This window comes from Phascolarctos cinereus, unplaced genomic scaffold (genome assembly GCF_003287225.1).
Source record: "Phascolarctos cinereus isolate Bilbo 61053 unplaced genomic scaffold, phaCin_HiC Scaffold_1;HRSCAF=81, whole genome shotgun sequence".
NCBI classification, from domain to species: Eukaryota; Metazoa; Chordata; class Mammalia; order Diprotodontia; family Phascolarctidae; genus Phascolarctos; species Phascolarctos cinereus.
The window spans coordinates 123374261-123397592 of NW_027555514.1; the positions used below are offsets into that span (position 1 = coordinate 123374261).

At 36.2% G+C, this 23332-nt stretch overlaps 1 protein-coding gene across 1 annotated transcript in view; it reads right to left on the reverse strand.

The window, feature by feature from the left end:
• PTPRZ1 (protein tyrosine phosphatase receptor type Z1) overlaps positions 1-23332 on the reverse strand; it is a 243978-nt gene that overhangs the window by 165750 nt on the left and 54896 nt on the right. Inside the window, 1 exon segment of the mRNA XM_020966360.2 lies at positions 13662-13727. Coding sequence (XP_020822019.2) covers positions 13662-13727 — 66 coding nt within the window.

Below are 23332 nucleotides of genomic sequence, written 5' to 3' on the forward strand. Positions count from 1 at the left end.
CATGATTCCAAACACATAAAAAAATTCCATAGAATTAAATGGAAAACAAGTGAAATAAAAATGTATTTTTCCCATACTAATTCACTAATGCCCCTGAAATCTATGCAGTTTTCCTTAACAGAAAATGCAAACACATAGTCTCTCTCTCTCTCTCTCTCTCTCTGTCTCTCTGTCTGAAAGTATGCTGACAGAGGCAGCTCCATGGCACAATGGATACAGCACCTGGCCTAGAGTCAGAAAAACCTGAGTTTAGATCTAGCCTCAGATGCTAACAAGCTGTGTAACCCATAGCAAGTCATTTAACCCCTTTATGCCCCAGTTTCTTCAACAGTAAAAAAAAAAAAAGGAATAAGAAACTGCCTCATAGGGTTGTCTCAAGAATCAAAATGCCTGGCACATAGTAGGTGCTTAATAAATGCTTATTCCTTTCCCTATCTTCCTGTCTAGGCCCACCAAGCAAATACAGAGCTATTTAAAGCAAATAGAGAAATTAAATCTATGTCTAATCGAGATAGGACTGGAAGTAGCTTTCCAGGATGAATTCTCTTTATTTCAAAGAAGAATGAATTCAGATCAAATTGAATTCAATTCTATTCCCCACAGGTCAGAGAGAGGGTTCTAATAAATTCATAGAAAAACACTGGAGGGAGAAAGGTTGAGGAATGTCTATGCTCACGAATACAAGTGATAGTCTATGTGTCTCACTTTCTTCAGGCATGTCTGAGGACATACCCAGGCAGTGACTTGCTGCGGTGCCTCCCCTCTTTTTCAAAACCCCTTTAAAAATGGCATAGAAAAAGTGATAGAGCTGGCAGTAACTCAGGCCATATGGCTGTGGGAGAGTGAGCTGATCATTAGCTCAGAGAATGTGATCCAGGAACATGGTTGTTGCAGAGGTGAAAAAAAGCAAGCAGAAATATACTTTCCTTCTCCTCAGCAGAATTAATTTTAATCTTAATTAATCTTAATTTTTAGATCAAGTTCTTGTGAGGCTATTCCTGGGAAGATGTGATTATCACACATTTCCACTACAATTAATAACAATTTATCAACTAATATGAATAAAACTGATGCATGAATTAGCTTCAGTTTAGTTCCATACAATGTATTGTATGTAGTCTGTAGGAAGACACAAAGATTTAAAGAGACACAATCTCATGAAGTTTGCACTCTAGCAGAAGCAGCTGACAAATGTGATTTTTTTCCTACTACATTAAAAAATACAGTAAGGTTGGAAGGGGTACAGTTCAGTAACTTTCTATCTGTTATTTTCTACCTGTTATTCAGTCAATGGGCATGCTTCACTTCAAACCCCCCACAATAAAGCCCCTTAACAAAGAAAACAATGGTCTAACAAGTTTGCTAATGAGTAAAGAAGCCTCTAAACTGGCTGACAATAAAGAGGGAAGGCAGAGGGAACCTACCACATGCAGATCCTTAAGCTACAAAGAGTCCATTATGGGAGGCAGAACCAAGATGTGGAGTAAAAGCAGTGACTTGCTTGAGCTTTCCCCCACACTCCTCCAAATACCTGTAAAAAATAGCTCTAAACAAATTCTAGAGCAGCAGAACTCACAAGAAGACAGAGTGAAATAAATTTCTAGCCTAAGACAACCTGAATGGTTGATGGGAAAGATCTGTTGTGCCAGGCTGGGAAAGAAACGCAGTTCAGCATGAGCCATGCTGGCAAAGATCAGTCCTCAGTGAACCTGGAGCAGGCCTTAAGGGACTGAATCACTAACAGTCTTAGACATGATCTTGTAAGAAATTATCAAAGAAAACTGCCCTGATATTCCAGAACCACAGGGTAAAATAGAAATGGAAAGAACCACCTGAAAGAGATCCCAAAAGGAAAACTCCTAGGAATATTATAGCCAAATTCCATAGTTCCCAGGTCAAGGAGAAAATACTGCAAGCAGGCAGAAAGAAACAATTCAAGTATTGTGGAAACACAATAAAGATAAGACAAGATTTAGCAGCTTCTACATTAAGGGACCAAAGGGCTTGGAATATGATATTCTGGAGGGCAAAGGAGCCAGGATTAAAACCAAGAATCATCTACCCAGCAAAATGAGTATAATCCTTCAGGGCAAAAATGGATATTCAATGAAATAGTGGACTTTCAAGCATTCTTGATGAAAAAAACCAGAGTTGAATAGAAAATTTGACTTTCAAATATAAGATTCAAGAGAAACATGAAAAGGTAAACAGGAAAAAAATTATAAGGGTCTTATTAAAGTTGAACTGTTTGCATTCCTACACGGAAAGATGTTATTTGTAACTCATGAGACTTTTCTCAATATCAGGTTAGTTGGAAGGAATATATATATACATATATATGTGTATATATGTGTGTATGTATGTGTGTGTGTGTGTGTGTGTATATATATATATATATATATATGTATGTATATATAGACAGAGGGCACAGGGTGAGTTGAATATGAAGGGATGATATCTAAAAAATAAACTTAAGGGGTGAGAGAGGATTGTTCTGGGAGAAGGAAAAAGGGATAGGTAGAATTAGGTAAATTATCTCACATAAAAGAGGCGAGAAAAAGCTTCTACAGTGGAAGGGAAGAGGGGGGAGGTGAGAGGGAATCTTACTCTCATCAGATTTGGCTTAAGGAGGGGAGATTTGGGGAGAGAAAATTTAGAACTCAAAATCTTGTGGAAGTGAATGTTGAAAATTAAAAATGAGTTAATTTAAAAAAAGAAACGATGAGCAGCTAGATTTCAGAAAAACCTGTAAAGACTTATATGAAATGATGCTGAGTGAAGTGAGCAGACCCAGAAGAACACCATACAAAGTAACAGCCACATTGTGTGATAACTAACTTCCATATACTTGGCTCTTCTCAGCAATGCAAGGATCTAAGACAACTCTAAAAGACTCAAACCCAAAGAAATGCCAATTGAAGAATACTATTTGGTCTCTTTTTTTTCCTTTTGTTTTATTTCTTTTCTTGTGGTTCCTCCTATTGGTTCTAATACTTCTTTACAACATGACCAATGTGAAAATAGGTTTAATATGAATGCATAGTTAGAGCCTTTATCAGATTGCATGCCATCTTGGGGAGGAAGGAGGAGAAGATAATTCAAAATTCAAAATCTTATGGAAGTGAATGTTGAAAACTAAAAATAAATAAATTTTAAAAATTAAAAAATGAGTCCATTACAAAGTGAGGTTGGCTTTTTTTTTTTCAGAAAGAAACTTCTCAATAGAACCAAAGGGATACTTGACAATTTCGCTAATATAAAAACTAATTAAAATCAATCCTATGTATGTAAAGGCAAAAATTACCTGGAACCACTGAGCTTTGAATATTTCTGATTGCAAAATTTTGACAAAATTATCAGCTTCATTATTTCTAATAGTTATAACACAAAAGAACCTGATGCAGCCATCATCTTAATGATTCAATTTCTGGGGGGAAAAATTCCCTCTTTAATGTGTGGTGTTTTTTTTAAATTAAAGAGTGGCTGTGATACTTTGGTGATAAAAATTCCTAAGATGTTAATGTGGTACAGTAGATGGAAGGAGCACCTGCTATGGGGTCAGAAGATCTGGGTTCCAATTTTACCTCTGCTGCTTACCCCCTGTGCAGTCTTAGACAAGTCATTTGGCTTCCCTGGGCTTCAATTTCCAAATCTGTAAGTTGAGGAGGATGGGGATGAGATGACCTTTACAATCCATTCCTTCTCTAGAGCTATGATCCTGTGTGTCAGTATATCTCTAGCTGTTTGGGGTTTGTTTTGTTTTGTTTTGTTCTTAAGAGGAAACTGGTGTGTTTAAAAATTTGACAGAATCATAGTATGTTAGAGTTGGAAGGGACTTTAAAGACAACCTCTCACAAGCCCCTCATTCTACAGATGAAGTCTACAGTCTACTGATGGAAACCCAAAGAAATACAGCAATTCATCCAAGGTCTGGATAGAAATTTCAGGAAGTCTCAAGAATCCTGAGAAGCCAATGTGAATGGAGGAAGTGTCTGCTGTATTTAATTATAAGGGAAAGAGATAATGTATTTTCTTTTTTTTCTTTTCTTTTTTTTTCTTTTGGTGAGACAATTGGGGTTAAGTGACTTGCCCAGAGTCACACTGCTAGTGAGTGTTATGTGTCTGAGGCTGAATTTGAACTCAGGTCCTCCTGGACTCCAGGGCCAATGCTCTATCCACTGTGCCACCTAGCTGCCCCTGTATTTTCTACTAGGCAGCTGGTGGTGCAGTGGATAGAGCTAGGAAGAACCAAGTTCAAATCTGGCCTCAGACACCTGGCAAGTTACAACTTCAGTTTGCCTCAGTTTCCTCAACTGTAAAATAGGTATACTAACAGCACCTACCTTCTAAGGTTGTTGTGAGGATCAAATGAAGTAACATTTGCGAAGTACTTAGTACAAGGCTGGCATAAAGTAAGTGCTATATAACCCTTCTTCTTTTTTCCCTCTCCCCACCCCCATTTTCTGTAACTATCACTATTATGTAGAAGTCGATTTTTAAAAAGTGTTAACTAGGAATCAAAGCAGAGTCAGGATGCTGACGATCATTTAATGAGGTCGCATAAAGAAATTTAGTGTTAGGCTTAAATATTGATCTTTAAAAAACATACTTGTAGAGTTCTCTAGAGTCAACAAATACAAGGTATTCCCAAAAGTCTTAGGGCAGGTTTAAGGTTAAAAATGTCCTAAGGACTTTCGAGGTGCCCTGTATCAGGTGGAGGAGCATTCCTGTTCTTTCATTCAGAACATTTCCAATTTCCCAATTTGTTCTCACTGGTTATAATTTTAGCAAGTGTATCCATCCAACTGCTCTTTCTGCTGTGCTATATTTGGCATATGTCCCACACAAAACTCTAAGTGACTGTTGCTTGAATTAGCATCTGTACTGTCTGTGTGCAAAGTATGGTAATAGGTCAAAAGGGGAAGCTTCAGAATTGTAACTAGCCAAGAAAATCAGGGCTTTGCCCTAGGGTGTACAGTAGAGAAGAGGGAACCAACATTTTTGTGGCTCCAGGGGATTCTAGGGATTGTGCTAAGAACCTTACAAATACCATGTTATTTGATCCTCACAATAATCCTACAAGTCAGGAGCTATTATTATCCCCATTTATAGTTGGAGAAACTGAAGCAAACCTAGATTAAGTGACTTGTTCAAGGTCTCACAGCTTGTAATTGTTGAAGCTGGATTTCAACTCAAGAGTACCTGCAGTTTGTTAGTATTATAGAAATAATACAGCCTAGCATTTAGGTAGCAAGAATATTTAAATAGGATGCTAATAGATGCTTTCTTAGCACCGTATGGAACTTTTACAAAAACTGACTGTGTACTAGGAGGCAAAGATATTGCAAACAAATGTAAAAAGGCAAAAAAGTTAATGCATCCTTTACAAACCATAATGCAATAAAAATAGCAATTGGTAAAGTATATACAAAATATATGATAAATAGATACATGGCAGTTTTAGGAGAGAAGGCACTAGTAGCTGGCAGGATGAGTCTTGAAAAAAAATAGAGAATTCTAAGAGATAGAGAAGAAGGAATATATTCTAGGTATAGGGAAATGGCTAGGGCAACTAGGTGGCACAACGGATAGGGTGCCAGGCTCAAAGTCAGGAAGACTCATTTTTCTGAGTTCAAATCTGGCCTCAGATACTTACTAGCTATGTGACCCCTGGGCAAGTCACTTCACCCTGTTTGTCTCAGTTCCTTCATCTGTAAAATGAGCTGGAAAAGGAAATGGTAAACCACGCCAGTATCTTCGCCAAGAAAACCCCAAATGGGGTCATGAAGAGTCAGACACAACTGAAACAACTGAAAAACAACATGGGGGTGGCTAATGAAAAGAGAGAGTGATAAGTGATGGATATGCTTCGTGTGAGAAACAAAAAGGTCAGTCTGGCTGGACCATGCAGTTAGAGGAAGTAATACATGATGAGATTGGAATGGTTCATTGTGGCCAACTTGTGAAGGGCTTTGAATGACAAATAGGGGAGATTATATTTTACATGAGAGGCATGATGGAGTAGGAGAGTGACATTTTCAAACCTATGCTTAAGAAAGATCACTTTGGCAGCTATGCAGAAGATCAAGTGAAGTGGAGAGAGACATGAGGCAAGGAAAGCAATTAAGAGGCTATTGTAATGGTGTAAGTGAGACATGATGAGGTCCTAACTAAGGTAGTAGCTTTGTGAATTATCAAGAAGCAGATATGAGAAATGTTGTAGAGTTAAAAATGGCTGAATTGACAACTGATTGTGCCACCAAGCTGATTAGCATATAGTGGTTACATGGCTATTCAACTGAACAGAAATATGGAAGGTGTTTACTACTAGCTCATTACAAAATTTAGTCAGTCATATTATAGGAGTATATCATGATTTTCAAGGCATTATGAATTATTTAAAATGTCTGAAATATCACATGAAGATAAGTGGACTAATCCCATCTTCCTACAAAATAATTACAAAAGGCATCTGGGCAAAACAAAAACAAAACACATTTCAACATGAATTCATAAAACCTAGAGACGTTATCAAATATATACTTAGATATTGCCTAGATTTTCTTTTTAGTCATAAGAAACAAAAGCTGAATTTCAAAAATCAAGTATTTGTTGTATGTGAAGAATGTGACAGGGCTAGTGGCTTCACAGGCAAATTACATAATATTGTTTCATCCCTAGACATTATAGAGAATATTGGGCTTGCTTCTGAATCAATTATCATTCACATCACCTTTGGTTGATAAAATTTTTTATTTGGTAAAGTCCCAGATGACAAAATTTTGATTGTAGTCTACTCCATTAAATATGTATATTCACTCCATAATTTTTAGAACACCATACTGTCGTTACCTGAAATGTTTTATTTTTCCTCACAATTCCATAAAGCTGAAAGTCTTGGCCTTAGAGAAAACTCTAGCACTATTGGAAGAAAGTAAGGGGATAATGAGGTAGTCTGGAAATTCCAGGGCTCAAAATCAGCACCAATTGGGATAACAGTTCTGTAATTTCTGCTTCTTAGATTCTTGAACTAAGAAATTTAACATATTAGGAAATAGCCTAACCATTTTTTTGCTTTCCCTATAATAAATTTCTTGCATTTCCACTTTATATTAACAATGTCTTCTTCATCTGTCCCCTTCTCTCCACTCACCTGGCTACCACCCCAGTTCAGGCCTTCATCTCAAAACCTGTAATACTGCAATAGCCTCATAACTGTTCTACCCTTTTCCCATATCAACCTTCTCTAACCCATCCCTAACAAGGTTGACAAAATAATCTTACTATGGCCCATGTCTGACTATGCTACCTTCTCACTCAAAAACTCAGAATGGCTCCTACTTGCCTCTAAGATGCTACTACTCAGCCTGGTATTTAAGACACCCCACCATCTGCCTCTAATTTACCTTCTCAGCCTTCTATATTTTTTAAAGTCTTTTTGTCATTCTGAATTTTAAAAACACCAACAAACATAAACATTTCCATATACAAAGAACACAAAAGGAGTTCTATGTATAAAACCATGAATTCTGTTGCTTATAACTTGTTTTTAATTATACGCTAAATAAAACATAGTCATTCCAAAGTTGTCCTGTTGCTCTGTATCTCCTTCTGAAGTTCCTTCTGTTCTCTCCTCTGAATTAAAAAAAACGCTTCATCGATGTTCTTTTCTTTCTTTTCTTCTTGGCATCACTATCACTACCCCCAAAAAATACATTTTTTTTAAAAACAATGTTTCTAATAAATAAGCTTATTAGGGCAAAATAAACCCACAGATTTTCTATTTTCAAAAATATCCACATTCTGTGTCCATTTCTCTACTATCAAGAGAAAAGAAATATGCTCAATCAGTCCTCTGCCATCATTGTTGGGCACTGTATTGTTAAGAAGTCTTAAATCTTTGGCTGTTTATAATATTGTAGTCACTGGCCACTAACTAAACCAGGAGAAATGGCATGTTCAGTGGGGATTCCACTGACAATGACCCTGGCCTCTAGCTCCGGGGTGGGGTACCTTCCACTCATCCAGGCAGAAATAACAAAGTGCAATCACATAGAAGCTAAAGCACATGCACTGGTATGAGTAAGCCTGATCTTGGTCCTTGGGTCCCTGGCTTTGTCTTCTCATTTGTTTATTTTCCTGAACCATGGAAGTGGGCTTGTGAGTGTAAGAGATTAGAGACCTCAGGTTCCTCAGCTAAAGGTCGCCAACAGCAAGAGGAGTTTTTGCACTGAAGAAGATGACCAGAAGCCAGAAGATGAGCACTGACCCCTCATTTGATTTGACCGAAGATGGGACCTGGAGAGAACTGTTTGGATAGCGCATAACCGAGGTGAAATATGAAATGCCATTTCAGCCATCCTATAAACTGCTTCACGTTTTGACAGTTTTCTATATTCGAACCCTAAGAGAGAATAACAGTAATCAGAAGTTACCCTATCCTGTCTGTCCTGAGTCTTTGTTAATGTTCCCTTGTGAGTCTTTTGTATTAAACATTTCTTTGGAGTGGAAGAAATAACTACTTAATTTAAAATTTACATTTAGTGCCTTTCTATTCCCCACTCCTGATTTTCAGAAGACCTTAGATATGAGCCAATGTAAGCTTTAAGTGATAGCAGTCATGAGTTTTCCATCTACACTGATAGAGGGAGTTGCCACACTGGGAATTCTCCACACATGTGGATTCTAAACTTCCTCTCTGAAAAAATGCTCGTGAGCCTTTGGTAAGAAATTGATGTGATGGGTATAGTTTCCATTTATTTTAATGTTTGGTGAAAGGCATGTTAAATAATTGGGGGAGGGGGGTTGCAGGGCAAGGATCACATTCCTAAAAGGTTATATATAGAATATTAAGATGCAGAAGGGGCCTTAGAGTTTATTTAGTGAGAGTCAAAACTGTTTTGAACTTGGATTCATAAAGCTATGACCTCAACATTGCCTAGCTGTGTGACCAAGGACAAGTCACTTAATTTGTCTGCATTTCATTCTCCTCATCTGTAGGAATCATAACACCTTATCATGTGAGGTTCCTGTATATTAAGCACATTGTAAATCCTTAACGTGCTATATAAATGTGAGTTATTTTTTTCATTTTACAGATGAAAAATTAAAACAAAAAACCCAACAACAACCCTGAGGTCCAGAGAGATTGACTTGTCCAAAGTCACAGAGCTGAGTGGCTTATGGTAGCTTAAGCATTGTTTGTATGTTAAAATAAAGAAGGTCATTTAACAAGCCCTGGCTTTGCCCCTGTTGGAGCCTAGTATAATCAAAGACCTTACTAGAAGTTACAAAGCATAGAACACCTCATTGGATAGTCTATGCCTATGTTAATATGATTTGAAAGTCAACTAACATTTAACAGAATCAGAGAGATTTAATTGTTGTGCAGGCAAAGTTTATAATGAACAACTGATTAATTATCATTATCATATAACATATTACATACAAATAATTATATATAATTATAATTAATAGACAATTGATTAATAATTCACTTTTAGATTGTAAATTCTGCGAGGGCAAAGATTATGTCTTATTTCATGTTTGTCTCTCGACGTTTAACAAAGCTTAAAAATGTTTGTTGGTTTGTTTTTTTTAACTGAAGCCTTCAAAAAGAAAGAAGTTCCTGGGGAAGGAAACATATTCTTGGTGCTGAGATCCAAAACTTAGAAATCCAATCTTTTATCACAAGTAAGCCAAATTCATCTTATTCATTTCAATCCTATAATCACCATAAACCTACTTATTATCACTTTTAAAACTGACTGTCTAGCCCAGTCATTTCTGAACATAATTACAGCACACATCCCAAAGAGAAAAGTTTTTTTCTTTCAATCTATAAAAATCAACAAAAATGGTGCCATCTATATCATCCTCCCTATCCACCCTGCACTTCCCCATCCATCTAATCTCCCATGGAGATTTACATTGTTACTGCACACACTGTAATTATACAGTAACCTACTGTAAAACATTCCATAGTAGGAGTATATTTGTGTTACAATGATGTTTGGATATAATCACGTTCAAAAATGGCTTGGAATAGATTCATCAGCCCTCTTTGAGACAGATGCTGTGCTACAGTTATTAATTATAACTAATGGAGTGCTGAAAGAGTGCTCTTGCATTTCAAGGCATTAATTCAGAGAATGTTAGAGGGAGAAGGCGACTTAGGCATCAAGCTTGGGAAAGGGTTAGGTTAACCTCTAAAACACTTGCTAGTTTTAGTTTGTTCCTGATGGGACTTGTCAAAGGCTGCACTGGGAAGCAGGTAGTGAAACTAGGCCTTAGACTTCTCATGCCTTCTGGCCCTGTCTTTCTTGCTAAAATTGGGGTCCTTGCTTAAAAATTTGCCAAATTTGTGTGATTTTTCATCACACTGAAAACGGATTCAAATTCAAGAAGAAATCTGAAGCTAGGTTTCAAAACTGTGCAATTAGACAATGTAAAATGATAGGCAGAGTGTAAATAAGCAGCTCAAATGAAGGCTAGTTGAGTCCTCATCACCTCAGTTATTTTATAGTCAATGTCATTTACTATTTTGTATACAAAGGACAGAACCTGGGCGAATCTCTTAACTTTGGAGCCTCCATTTTCTCATCTGTAAAATGAAGGGGTTAGTCAGGAGGACCTCTAAATTTCCTTCCAGTGCCAAATCAATCTGAAAGTATGTGCAACAGTTTCCTACCTCTGCAGAGATGGGTGGTAACATTTCTATGCTACTTTGACTATTTTATTGCTAAAATATAGAAGGCACGATGTTACCCTTGTACAAAATCCCAAGGCATCCATTACGTATGATGCATTTCTGGTTACTATGACTTATGGAAGCCATCTCTTTTTTCTTTTTTCTTTTAAGTTCCAGAGAATGGCAGTTAAAATGATCAAGAGGTTGGAGTGGCCTCCATATGGGGACAGACTAAAAATATATCAAAGTTTAACTCTGAAAAAATGTTAAAAACATATAACTAAAATCTATAAAATATGAACAAATATAGATTAAAAAACCCACAAATTTGCTAACCAAATGCTAACAATGAGAGTAGGGGAAGGAATCTTTTTAACCTTAAAGGAGATATCTTAAAATAAAATAAAAGCAAATACTATCTTATAAAGCTAGTAATAAAGATATAGAGCATATTACAGTCAAGATATTTCCTCAACTGTAAAATGAGTGGTTTGAACCAGTAATGTCTAAAGTCCCTTCGAACTCTTTAACGTTTTGTGGTACCATGAACTTATGTAAATGTACAGTCAAATACTTTTTCCTAAGAAATGTTTCTTGCAGATCTATTAAGAATTAATGACATCTCAGAGCCTAAATCATTCATTGTATTTAAAATTAGACTGGCTTAAAATCTCGACATTCACTTATATGACGAAATTCTTCCACATTATGCTCATGTAAATAAGCATATGCCCATGTAATGTGAACTCCCATTAATTCTAAGACTATAAAATAAGGAACATGAGATAGGGCAAAGAAAAAATTCTCCCTGTACCCAACATTAATAATAATTAAAAAATCAAATGGCAGAATTATATAGGGGAAAATAAAGATGCTCAAGAAGTACACCTGAAAAACAAATGACCTATGTCTCACTACTTCAAAATTTGAACTAATACTTTATGTACCACATGGATTACAACTCTAACTAGGTAAATTAAGATTAGATTGTTGTTGTCCAGCCTTCATGTTCAAAGAGAACCAGTGACATCATGGGGTAATGTCTTAACTTGTGGGTGAATTGGATTTAAGTGAGGCAGAGCTGTGCAAAGTCATCAGCCTCACTCTTTCTCTTCCTGAGTCATTGAAGTCCAGTAGCAAGACAAAAGTCAGGACGACTGGAGATGGCCCAGGATGTAGTGGGTGACCTTGGCATCTCTGATGCCTGACCAAGCTCTCAGCACCTCACAGTACCTGCTTCAGCCACCTTCATGACCACTGGAACAAATTGTTCTCATCTGCCCATTCCACTGGGGGATATCTTTACATACTCTCTCTAATTTACTGACAGATTTGAGGCCTTTCAGTTACCCCTCAACCTGGTTTAACCTACCAAAATGGTTTTACTGGCATGAGGCCACTGGGTATGCTACAGTTTCTCGGAGTTGCAGGGGAGAGTTGGGTGAAGGTGGATACCAAAGGTAGATGAGCAGACCTCATGTCAGAGGTACAAGTTCTCCCTAAATATCCCATACATTCCTAAGACTGGAGTAATGAGCCTGAAAATGCTGTGAGCTAGCCTGCAAGTTTCATTAATTAGTAACTGAAAACAATTCAAACTCTTCAACTTGGTACATACAATCTGGTCTCATCTTCCATATACAACATTATCGCAAGCTACTGCCTAACTGAAACCCACTAGTCCAGCCAGGAGCCTCAGGACTATCCCTTCCACCTGACATTCCCTCATCTCAACTCCAAGGCTTGGTTTTATTAAGCTTTCTGGGAATGACCATCTTACTTCCTATTCAGTAATGTAAATTCTCACATTAGGTGTCAAGTAGGGGAGTAATTAGGGTGAATACAGACATTAACCTGGGAGACAAGTTTAAGGTATAGTTTGGTGTGTAAAGCCCGGCAGATCCCTTCTGGTGCTGATTTGTACCTGTAATACTATTCTATTCCATTCTATAAGGCTGAACCAAGGTGTTTTCTCTTTTTCTATCTCTTCCTGTATTTGAAAGGAACTCTCATGCAGTCCACAAGACTGGACTGAGGTCAAGAAGAATTTGGGAATCCTATCTCAGATACTTATTAGGAGGCAGTAGCTAGAGTGCTGGGCCTGGAGTCAGAAAGATATGAGTTCAGATTCAGCCTCAGACACTAACTGGCTATATGAGCCTGGGCAAATCACTTCACTACTGTATGCTTCAGTTTCCCCTTCTGTAAAATGGAGATAATAACATGTACCTCCCAGAGTCACGAGGTTAGAATGAGATAATTGTAAAGTGCCTATTTACGTAGTAAGTATTCTATAAATGTTACCTATTATTATTATTAATATTATTAAAATGAGGGGTTTGAACTCTATGACCTCCAAGATCTTTTCTAGCTCTAACACCATGATCCTGATCTTGCTTACTATTTACTGTGCTTTTGATCCCAGCCTGATAAGCAGACCTTATGTTACAAAATATATTTCTGTGCCTTTTGTCTGTATATCAGCCATTTCACGCACATCCCAGCCACTACACCCTCTTTGGGTTCTCCTCCCCTAAAAAAAGCAAGAGTCACTAATACAGTGATCGTAACTGTCAACAGATACAGTTCACTGCTTTTGTGGTCTTCTACCTCTCTTCCCTGGCCCTAAATTCTAACTGTGCCTTTTGCTCAATAGTCTATATGGTATATCAATAGTCTAATAGCCCTATATATTTCCCAACTCCAACAAACCCAGACACAGGGACTCAGTGGAAAGCATTATAGGCATTTCCCCCGACACAGGTATTCCACAAATATTTGTTAATTAAACAGAAAAGGTTAGCTACATTATTTAGTCCTATTTAAGAAAACTTTTATATATGATATTTAATCTATGCCATAGATACACATGAAAATAGATTGCAATATCAAAATCCCATATTCAATATAATAACATAATACAAGGACTTTTAAAAATGGCTATGCTTATTATCGAATATATTGTATATACCTGTATAGGACCAACCAATCTCTTCCACCAGTTTTCGTTGTTGTCTGTAGTATCCATAAGCCCAATCTAGAAACAAGAAAAAATATATAAAAACACTGTAGAACTTGTTCTATACAACACATGGGTCACAACTCTATACGGTAGGAAACACTGTAAAATACAGTTAGGTCCCTATTTACAAAAAACAACAACAACACTGCTTTACACAGTCATCACCCTCCTCCCCCACTATGTTCCAAAAAACCACCACTGCTACCAAAGATTTGGTTGTCTGTTCCATGGGAGATTTCATGAGAATACCTGCAATCTCTAGAATAAGCAAGAGCTCTTTACCTTGTTCTGTGACTTGGACCCTTTGGCAGTGTGGTGAGACCTATAGTCCAGTTTTCAAAATAATAATGAGAGTTTCCTCCCCTTCTTTTTCCTTTCCATTAATAGGGCAATGTGGAATTGTGGAAAAGTTATGGGTTTGGGGATGGAATTATGGAAAAAAAGTTATAGGTTTGGGTCAGGAGATCTGGTTTCTGGCTTTGACTCTGCCACTAATTAATTGTGTGGTCTTGGGCATGTCACTTAATTTCTTGGAGTTAATTTCTTCATTTGTAAAATAAAAGGGGGTTTTTCCCTAAGGTACCTTCAGGGAAGTAGGAGGAGAACCACAGAAATACAGTATTACTGAAGACAAAGGATAAGAAGGCATCACAATGTAAGTGGTTCACACCGTCAAATGCCACAGAGGTTAAGAAAGATGAGGTCAGAGAAAAAGAGCACTGGCCAAAGGATGTTCCCAAAGAATGAGTAGTTCTTGAAAGAAGAAATACAAATTATCAATAATCATTTGAAAATGTGTTCAAACTTCCTAACAATCAGAAAAATGAAAATCAAAGCAACTCTGAGATGCTTCTTTACACTTATTAAATTGGCAGATAATTAAAATGACAAAATCCAATGTTGGCAGGGATGTGGCAACATAGGCACACTATTGCACTGCTGGTTGAGATGTGAACTGATATAGCATTTTGGAAAGCAAATTGGAAGTATAATAAAATTATACATAATATCCTATAAAATTACAAAAGTTTTTATACCCTTTGACCAGTAGTTGCACTCCTAGGACTATATCATAAGGATACTATTTAAAGGAAAAAGGCCTATCTATACAAAAATATTCATAGAAGTTTTATTTGTAATAATAAAAAGCCAGAAAATTCATTGTCAAAGCAAATATCTGAATATAAATGGAATATTACTGCACTACAAATATAAAGAAGTGAAAGAAATATGGAGAGACTTATATGAAATGATACAGAGTGAAGAAACCAGAATCAAAATAATAGATTGCCTACTACGTAAATGACAAAAAAGATAGTAATAACATCTTGGGGGGTCCAAGGAGGTGATATCATTGGCATAGAGAAATTTCTCCATGAAAACACATTCTAAAAATACAGAGCAGCAACTGTTCTGAAATTTGTGGTCTTAGAGAGTTGATTGTTTTGGACACTGAGTTTAAGTGATTTGTCCTGTATCACACAGTAATTGTCAGGGGTGGAATGAAAACTCAGGTCCTCCTGATTCTGAAACCAGTTTTTCTCCATTATGACAAGTTGCCTTTGCCAATAACAATAATAACAACAACCCCCAAAAAATACACAGTAGAGAAAACAAATAGGACATTTTTGTTGTTATTTTGTTAAAGTTAATATGCATTAAAAAGCCCAACCTCTTAGTACTAGAGGTTACTATTTTATGTAAACTATTTTCTACTTTTATTTGTGCATCTGGAAGTTTTATTTTTATTGATGGCAAGTTTGGAAAAAGGATGATGATGATGATAATGATGATGATGAAGATGATGTATCACTTTGAGGATTGCAAAGCACTTTGTATATTTTCATTTGAGCCTTACAATAATCATGAGATAGACTGTATTATTAGCCCCATTTTTCAGATGAGGAGACTGAGATAGGTTAAGTAATTTGCCTGGGTTCATAGAGCTGTCTGATGCAAGACCTGAACCCTCATCTTCCTGATTCCAGGTCTTGTGCTCTGTTTAATAGCCAACTAGCAGCCTTAGGCTGGACCTGATAGAAATACATCCCTTGGAAAGAAAACTCATGTACTGAGAGATGGAGTGGCCCAGGGCCATATAATCAGCATGTGTCAGCTGGAATTAAAACCCAAGTCAACCTGGTTGGAGTCCAGTTCTCCATCCTTCATTCCCCACTGCCTCACAAGTTTAGAATAATTTCAGAAAAGTTGAGAAGTATGGAAAAACAACTGGATTTGAGGTAGAATGGAAAAGAGCACTGGCTCTGGAGTCCAAGGACCTGGATTCAAAAATACCTTGGGATGCTTACTCCCTTTGTGACCATCAGACTCCACATCTCTAAAATGAAGGGCTTAGAAGAGTTGAGGCTTCAAGCTCCAAATCTATGACTCTATGATCAGCTAGCGAATCAGGGATGGAAGTTAGACCGCAGGGCGTGAATTAGAAATTACTATTAAAATAGAATGCCTCTAAGAATTTGGCACTGAAGTTCAGGAGAGATAGCATGATAACTTGAGGGCAGCAGCACGCTCTGGGGAAGATTGATTGATTGATTTTAGGACTGGGGACATAGAAGACACCTGAACATGTCTGATGTTTGAGGGAAAAGACAGCAGAGAGGTAGAGAATTATTAAAAGTTCATAAGAGATGAGATGTTTATCTAAACAAAGAATTAAGAAGCTAACTTAAACTCTTTAGCAAGAAAGAGGAATAAATTTTTCTCTTACTAAAATGGAAGGGAGGATGAGAACCCTGGATAAAGGTGCTGAAGTGATTAGAAGAATAAAGGAAGAGGAGTTGAGAAAGAGTCAGATCACTTTTCTTCTTTGCTGAGAATGAAGGAACAATAGCTTTGGAAATGTGAAAAATCAATAAGAGTTAAATACAAGCATTGTTTCCCAATGTACTTTGTTAGGGCAAGATATTTCATAAAGATATTCCTAGCAACAAAACCCAAAGGCCATAGTCATTTAAATGGTATCTCTTGTTTTGGACAGGGAGCTCACCACACAGACAACTAAGCACCTGGATTGACTTGACTTAATACATACATGCATGCATGCATAGACAGTACATATATACATATATGTATATGTATGTGTGTGTGTATAAGTATATTTATATTTCCCTCCTCAAAATTTAAACTGGGTAAGCTGTTGGAAGAACAGAGGAAAATGTAAAAACTTTTTAAATTAATTTTGAAAATAACTATCATTTATTTTCCCACATTTTGAAGAGAGTTTCTTTTAGTAGATACGTTTTGCTGATTTTACATAAACGACTACATGTAAGAGGAATAATTGAAAGTTCCTGCTTTAGCCATGCAGAGAGCAAGGCCTTCAAAGCCGGATGGTGAATGCTGACAGAGTTCAGCTTTACATGGCATTTAACAATGAGTATTTGTTCTTTTTCTTTTAATTACTTTTATTAAGAAAGCTTTTAAAATACAGAAGACCCAGCTGTTGGTTGCTGTCTTCACTTTCTTCCTTTATGTATTGTTCTCTTAATTGTTACTTCAGACAATCCACTGGGCATTCATATGTTAATTATATAGGTCCTAGGCGTGAGAGAGTACCCTCACTTCTAAAATTCTTCTTAGAGGTCTGATAGATGAGTAGTGATAGCTTCAATGAACAAGAAAAAAAGAAGCAAGATTCACTTTTTTGTTGTATTATATACTTTGAAAACCAGTAAATCCCATATAAGTAGGAAAGAACCATTAAAATGTACGCACATTTGAAAACCAATCATTCAGCAAATATAAAATTCACAATTTTATGCAAAAAAATAAAAACATGTACCAAATGTTCTTTGATTTTTTTTCATCGATGAAATTATGGCTTCTTTATTTCTTTAATAAGTTTTTCCCTCATTTAAAATAATTAATTTTTGAGGTAATAAGGCAACATTTCAGAAAACTGTAATAAATTTAACACACATCTAGTTGGAAAATATATAATCCTATGTCATGATGTCACAGACAGTTTTCCTGTATTCTTTTAATGCTACTAGCCCAAAAAAGGAGCTGCATTTGCATAAAGTTATCTCTTCGAATCTCATGACAAATAAATATAAATTAGATTTATCTGTGACTTAAGATTTTTAAAAATCACCTTTCAGGCTGTAGCTATACAGTTGTATATTAGCAAATACAATATTTTTAAATGTTTTATACTTCCATATGATGAATATTATCAACTCTAGCCCCTTAAAAACTAAAATTATCCAAGTAAAAATTGCATTATAATTGCATACTTCTCAATACTTTATTTCAAAAAGAAGTGAGCACAATGCGTGATGGTATCCTAATATGAATTCATTATGAAGAAAAGACATTTATATTATTGTTCCTTTCTCTATAGCTATTGATTGTAGGTGGCCTTGGAATCCTTTCCACAATCTCTTTGCATAATTATGAGAAACTCATTTGGGTTATAACAAGGTCTTATTTAGCAAACTCCAGTTCAACTAGGTATTGTTTGTATTTTTCTTAGATCTCCATTATTAAAGCAAAGTCAAAACATTTTTTGTAATTAAATTTTTTCTTCACAATTAGTTAACAACTTCAAAATAATGCATATTGCTAAGATATAGTTATAACTCTTCATTTTTAACCTTATGCTTGTTGTGAAATTTATTCAAGATCCTTTCTAGTCTCTAAGTTAACAAGCTTCCCAAGGTCATGCTCCAAGTCCATAGAAAGCCTGCAAATAAAACTCAGGTTTCCCTAGATGAATTCTGGGGCCATGGCTATCCATCAGGGCATGCAGTTAGTTTCTCTGCTAAACAAGCATTCAACCGCAGTTGATATAACCCATATGTAACACATTTTTGGCTATGGACGTAGTAACTTATAAAGGAAACAAAGACTATTTTACCTGCTTTTCAGAAAATAAAATGTTTTGTGAAAATTAAAGTAACAAACAAGTTTTTCTCCAAACAATCACATTTCAGCTCTTTCATTTAGTGGAATTAACATTTTTGTTCTGGAAAACAAAACACATGAATGATGCAAATGAGCAGCAAAATTAAACATTTGAACAGTTTACTTAAAAACAACAACAACAACAACAACAACAACAACATGCAGATTGGGGGCTGGTTTTAATTTAAAAAATCATATGATTATACACTTCTAAAAATAATAAAGAATCATATCTGTCTTCTAACCAGAAACACCCACAAAGCCTCTGCTTTATCCTGCTCAACAATACAGTTTTTTCATTCCTCCCTGTGGATCTGGCATTGCTGAAGATCCCTCCAAAAATGATTACTATTATTCTCAGTTCTGCTAAGATGGGGAAATAGATCCTCAGAGCTATGAAGAAATGTTTAACAGAGAATAACCTATTGGATGTGTTTAAATTCTACATCTAACCAAGTCAACAAGCATTTATTAAATACTTACTCTGTGCTAGGCACTAAGCATGAGGGATACACGCGCGCACGTACACACACACACACACACACACACACACACACAGGCAATAACATACTCCCTACTCACATTCTAATGGGGGAGACACATACATACATATATAGACATATATACACATACACACACATATATTTTTATATATGTAATGTGTGTGTGTACACACACACACACACACACACACACATACACACACATAATAGAAGACAATCTCAAAGGGACATAAGGTTGGGAACCTGGAAAAGGCTTCTTTGCAAGTAACAGGATTTGAGCTGTCATCAAACTGAATTTTACAAAATGGCCAATCTACCCTCCTCCTTTCCCAACCATAGCTCTGCCTATAGGACTGACTCCAGGTGTCTGAGTTAATCTTTAGGGTCCCCCAGCACTGCAGATGTTGCTTGGGCATGACAGATGCCTGTGTTAACCCTCCGATAAATCACCTCTAAGAGTAACCCCATGGGTGTGAGGCAATGAATGAGTCTGCTCTGAGTAGTACATTTCATCAGAATTTCCCAAATGCCCAGATAACAACTGATGGGTTTAGAAGACTGATTCTCTGGTATGTAAAGAAATTAGAAAGGAGCTTCCAGGAGCTAATAGCATCTGGAGAGACATGGTATCATAAAGATAGGAGCAACTGTTTTACAGACAGAACTTTATTGAGAAAAACATTACAACTTACGTACCAATGCTAACACATGAAGACTTAATCAACCAATCAATAAACAATAAAAAGTGCCTCATAAGTGACAGGCAGTTATATAAAAAGAAGTAAAAGACAGTTCCCTGCCCTCAAGGAGCTAACAATCTAATGTGGGAGATGATACCCAAACAAATATATGTAAAGCAAGCTCTACAACGGAGAAGTAGAAAATAATTAACAAAGGTGAAGCACTAGTATTAAGAGGTATTGGTAAGACTTTCAGTAAAAGATGGGATTAATCACTTAAAATAACTCATAGTTGGGTAGTAATCTAAACTTTAAAAAATATATGGTAGAAAATCATCATCAGTTATGAGATATGAATGGTGGGGGCAGTCTATTTCTCCTCTGTTTTAAAAAGTACTGTGATAGTGTCTCAAAATTGTCTTCTATCTCACTAGGTTTGTTTCCTGATGATTCCTTAAGATTTGTAATATTAGAATTATTAATCTATACAATTAATACAATGAGATTACTATTGTGGCACAACAGGACTGTTGTTGTTTGGGGGGACCTCAGACATTTACTAGCTATGTGACCCTAGGCAAGTCACTTAACCCTGTTTGCCTAAGTTTCCTGATCTGTAAAATGAGCTAGAGAAGGAATGGCAAACCATTCCAGTATCTTTGCCAAGAAAAACCCAAAGAGTCACAAAGAATTGGACAAGACTGAAAAGGACTCAACAAGGACCATAACCAAGTAAGAAAACTCCTCCAATGATGTAGAACAGTAACTGTAGTGCCAATTATAGTATTAGAGAGTTGCCTGCGGCATGGAAGGATTAAGTGACTTGCCCAAGGTGATAGAGTCAGCAGGTTATCAGAGCAGGGATTTGAACTCAGGGATGCCTGGTTCCAAAGCTAGCCATGCTGCCTTTCATATACAAACAAATATGTGAAACAGAATACATTGTGTGAGAGTGAAAATAAATTATTCACTAGTATTAGTTAAAGTGGGGTTAAACAAAAGCTACATAAGAAAGTGTGGAGGATTCTTCCCACCCATTGTTTGAACAAGTGAACCTTATGAAATTGAGAACTGCCATTTTTCAGCTGCCTTCAGCACAGTTATCAGCTAAAATTATTCACTAAACTACCATTTATCAACGAGCTACTTTATGCAAAGTACCATGATGGCTGCTAGGGGAGATACAAAGATAATTATAATGTCCTTTCTGTCCATGTGGAGCTTAAGCAGTATATATACTCCTAATACAAACAACTTAAAACAAATAATTATGGCCATATACTTAAATATTTTTCAAGCTATTTGGGAGTGGGAGAGGTAAAACCTTAGTTGGTTACATCAGAGCTTATTTTGAATTTTTGCTGATTAAATTACTTAAATGGAAGATGCTTTAAAAACAAGTCAACTTAAAATAAAGGAATATTTATATTAAAACCAATTAATGAGCTCAGATCTATCCCTAATTCCCACTAGTGATTAATTCAGAAAACTAAGCTTAGAGAAGAGCTATTTTCTAAATGCAGGCTTTTCCCCCAATACTTTATGAGTGACATTAATTTAGATAACCACTTATAATGTAATTTAATAAACTTACTAGGATATTTAGTACAGTGCCTAGCTCATAGTTGGTGCCTAATAAATGTTGATTGATTGATTGACTGATCAATAGGATTAAGATAAAAAAGTTTAGAAATAGGTCTTTGTTCAAACAGGTCATTTTCTTACCTAGAAAATATGGCATAAGGAGTACTAGAAAAAACAAAGTTCATGCTTCTTAATGAAATGTAGATGAATGTAGCATTTTGTAAAAGCTGCCTTGATATCCCACCAAAAACAAATAAATAAAAAAACCCTCAAACCACCCTTCTTAATAAGACTTTGATAAGTGAATAACAGATTTATTCACATCTATCACAGATAATTACATCAGCAAAATTTTTTCATGAGGAAAACGTGTACAGCTGTCTTCACCAATACATGCACATGTGGAGAAGCACAGATTTTCCCATCCTTGCTGTTTTCTTTCCCCAACATGTTAACTGTTCTTTGTGCCAGTAGTTTTTGTTTTTTGCACATCTTAAGTTACTTGAGTTGCTTTGTGTGGGAATCTATAAGGGGGCAAGTTGGTCTTCCTAATTTAAGAAGAACGGTCCCATTCTATGGTCAAAGTCTTTCACAGGCATCTGTTTTAAAAGACAGGAATTCATACTCCATTAAAAAAAAGATTCACAGATATGACTGATAGTGCATCTGGTTCTTAAATATATATATATACATATATATATACATATATAATATATATAAATAAATAATATATAATATATAAATGTTATATAAATAAATAATATAAATATAAATATCAGCATCTTTTCCACGGGAAATTTGCCATTTACTATGTTGATATGCTGTCAGTGATAACTTCTATTGCCATTAATTACATATATGTGAAGTTCAAAGGATCCTGAGTAAAGGTAAATAGTAGAAATTCAAACTCTGTGGCTATTGGCAGTTTTCTACAGTGGCAAATAAATGTTATGAGTACATATAGCTGATATATTTTTGTAATAAGAACCATACTATGCAATATACACAAGAGAGGACTCAGTATTTTTGGCATCTGAGAGATGATGATGGCTCTCTGGCTACTTCTGGCCATGTGGCAATTTAGCATTGAAAGGACTTGGCATTTTGTTATGACATCTTGAGTCCTGGGAGGTCCATAGATCCTCCCCCACCTTAAGATGGCATCAGAGAATGGGTTAGATGTTTCATCAGTTAAAAAGAAGAGACGGTTTCCAGCTTACTTCTTTGTTTAACTCTCCCATGGAATATTCTCTGTCTCTGGACTACATGGAACAAGTAATCAAGTAGTCTGGGCCCCTGGATGCCTATTCTGTTTTGCGGATATGTCCAGGCTTGGAAGCAACCTTGTAAGTTCAAGAAGTGTGGGGGTCCTGGGTCCAAGGAATGGGGCAGATCAGTGGCATGGAAAGTTTCCAAATCAGAGATAATCATAAGACATGGATTTTGTAGCAAGCAGCAATGTGAAATGTAAAATGCCTAATCAGCAGTCCTGTATACTTTTGTGTTCTGATGAGATTTAAATATAAGCCTACCTCAACGTTACAACAGTAGTTACAGATAAATTACTGAATCATGTTTTAAGTCACTCTGTCACTGAGCAATTTTAGCATTTCTTTTATGTGTAGAAAATAAATATCTGTTCCATGTTATTTATATTTTATGTTGAATATATTTCTACTCACTCCTTTGAGAAGACACTAGACGTAAACAATAATCTAAATCATTGTTAATTTCCCCCCAAGGAATCAGAGGAGAAGGCTTAATGTGCCAAGGAGTATGAGAAAGAAAGTCTAGCCCCTCTCATTAGAGTGAGGCTACCTCAGGACAGAATTAGAGATGTACAATATACATGGTTCCACAGCAAAGGGGCCCTTTAGGGAGAGGTTGTGGGTTCAGGGGCCTATTTCCTTGATTCCAGAAATGGTTC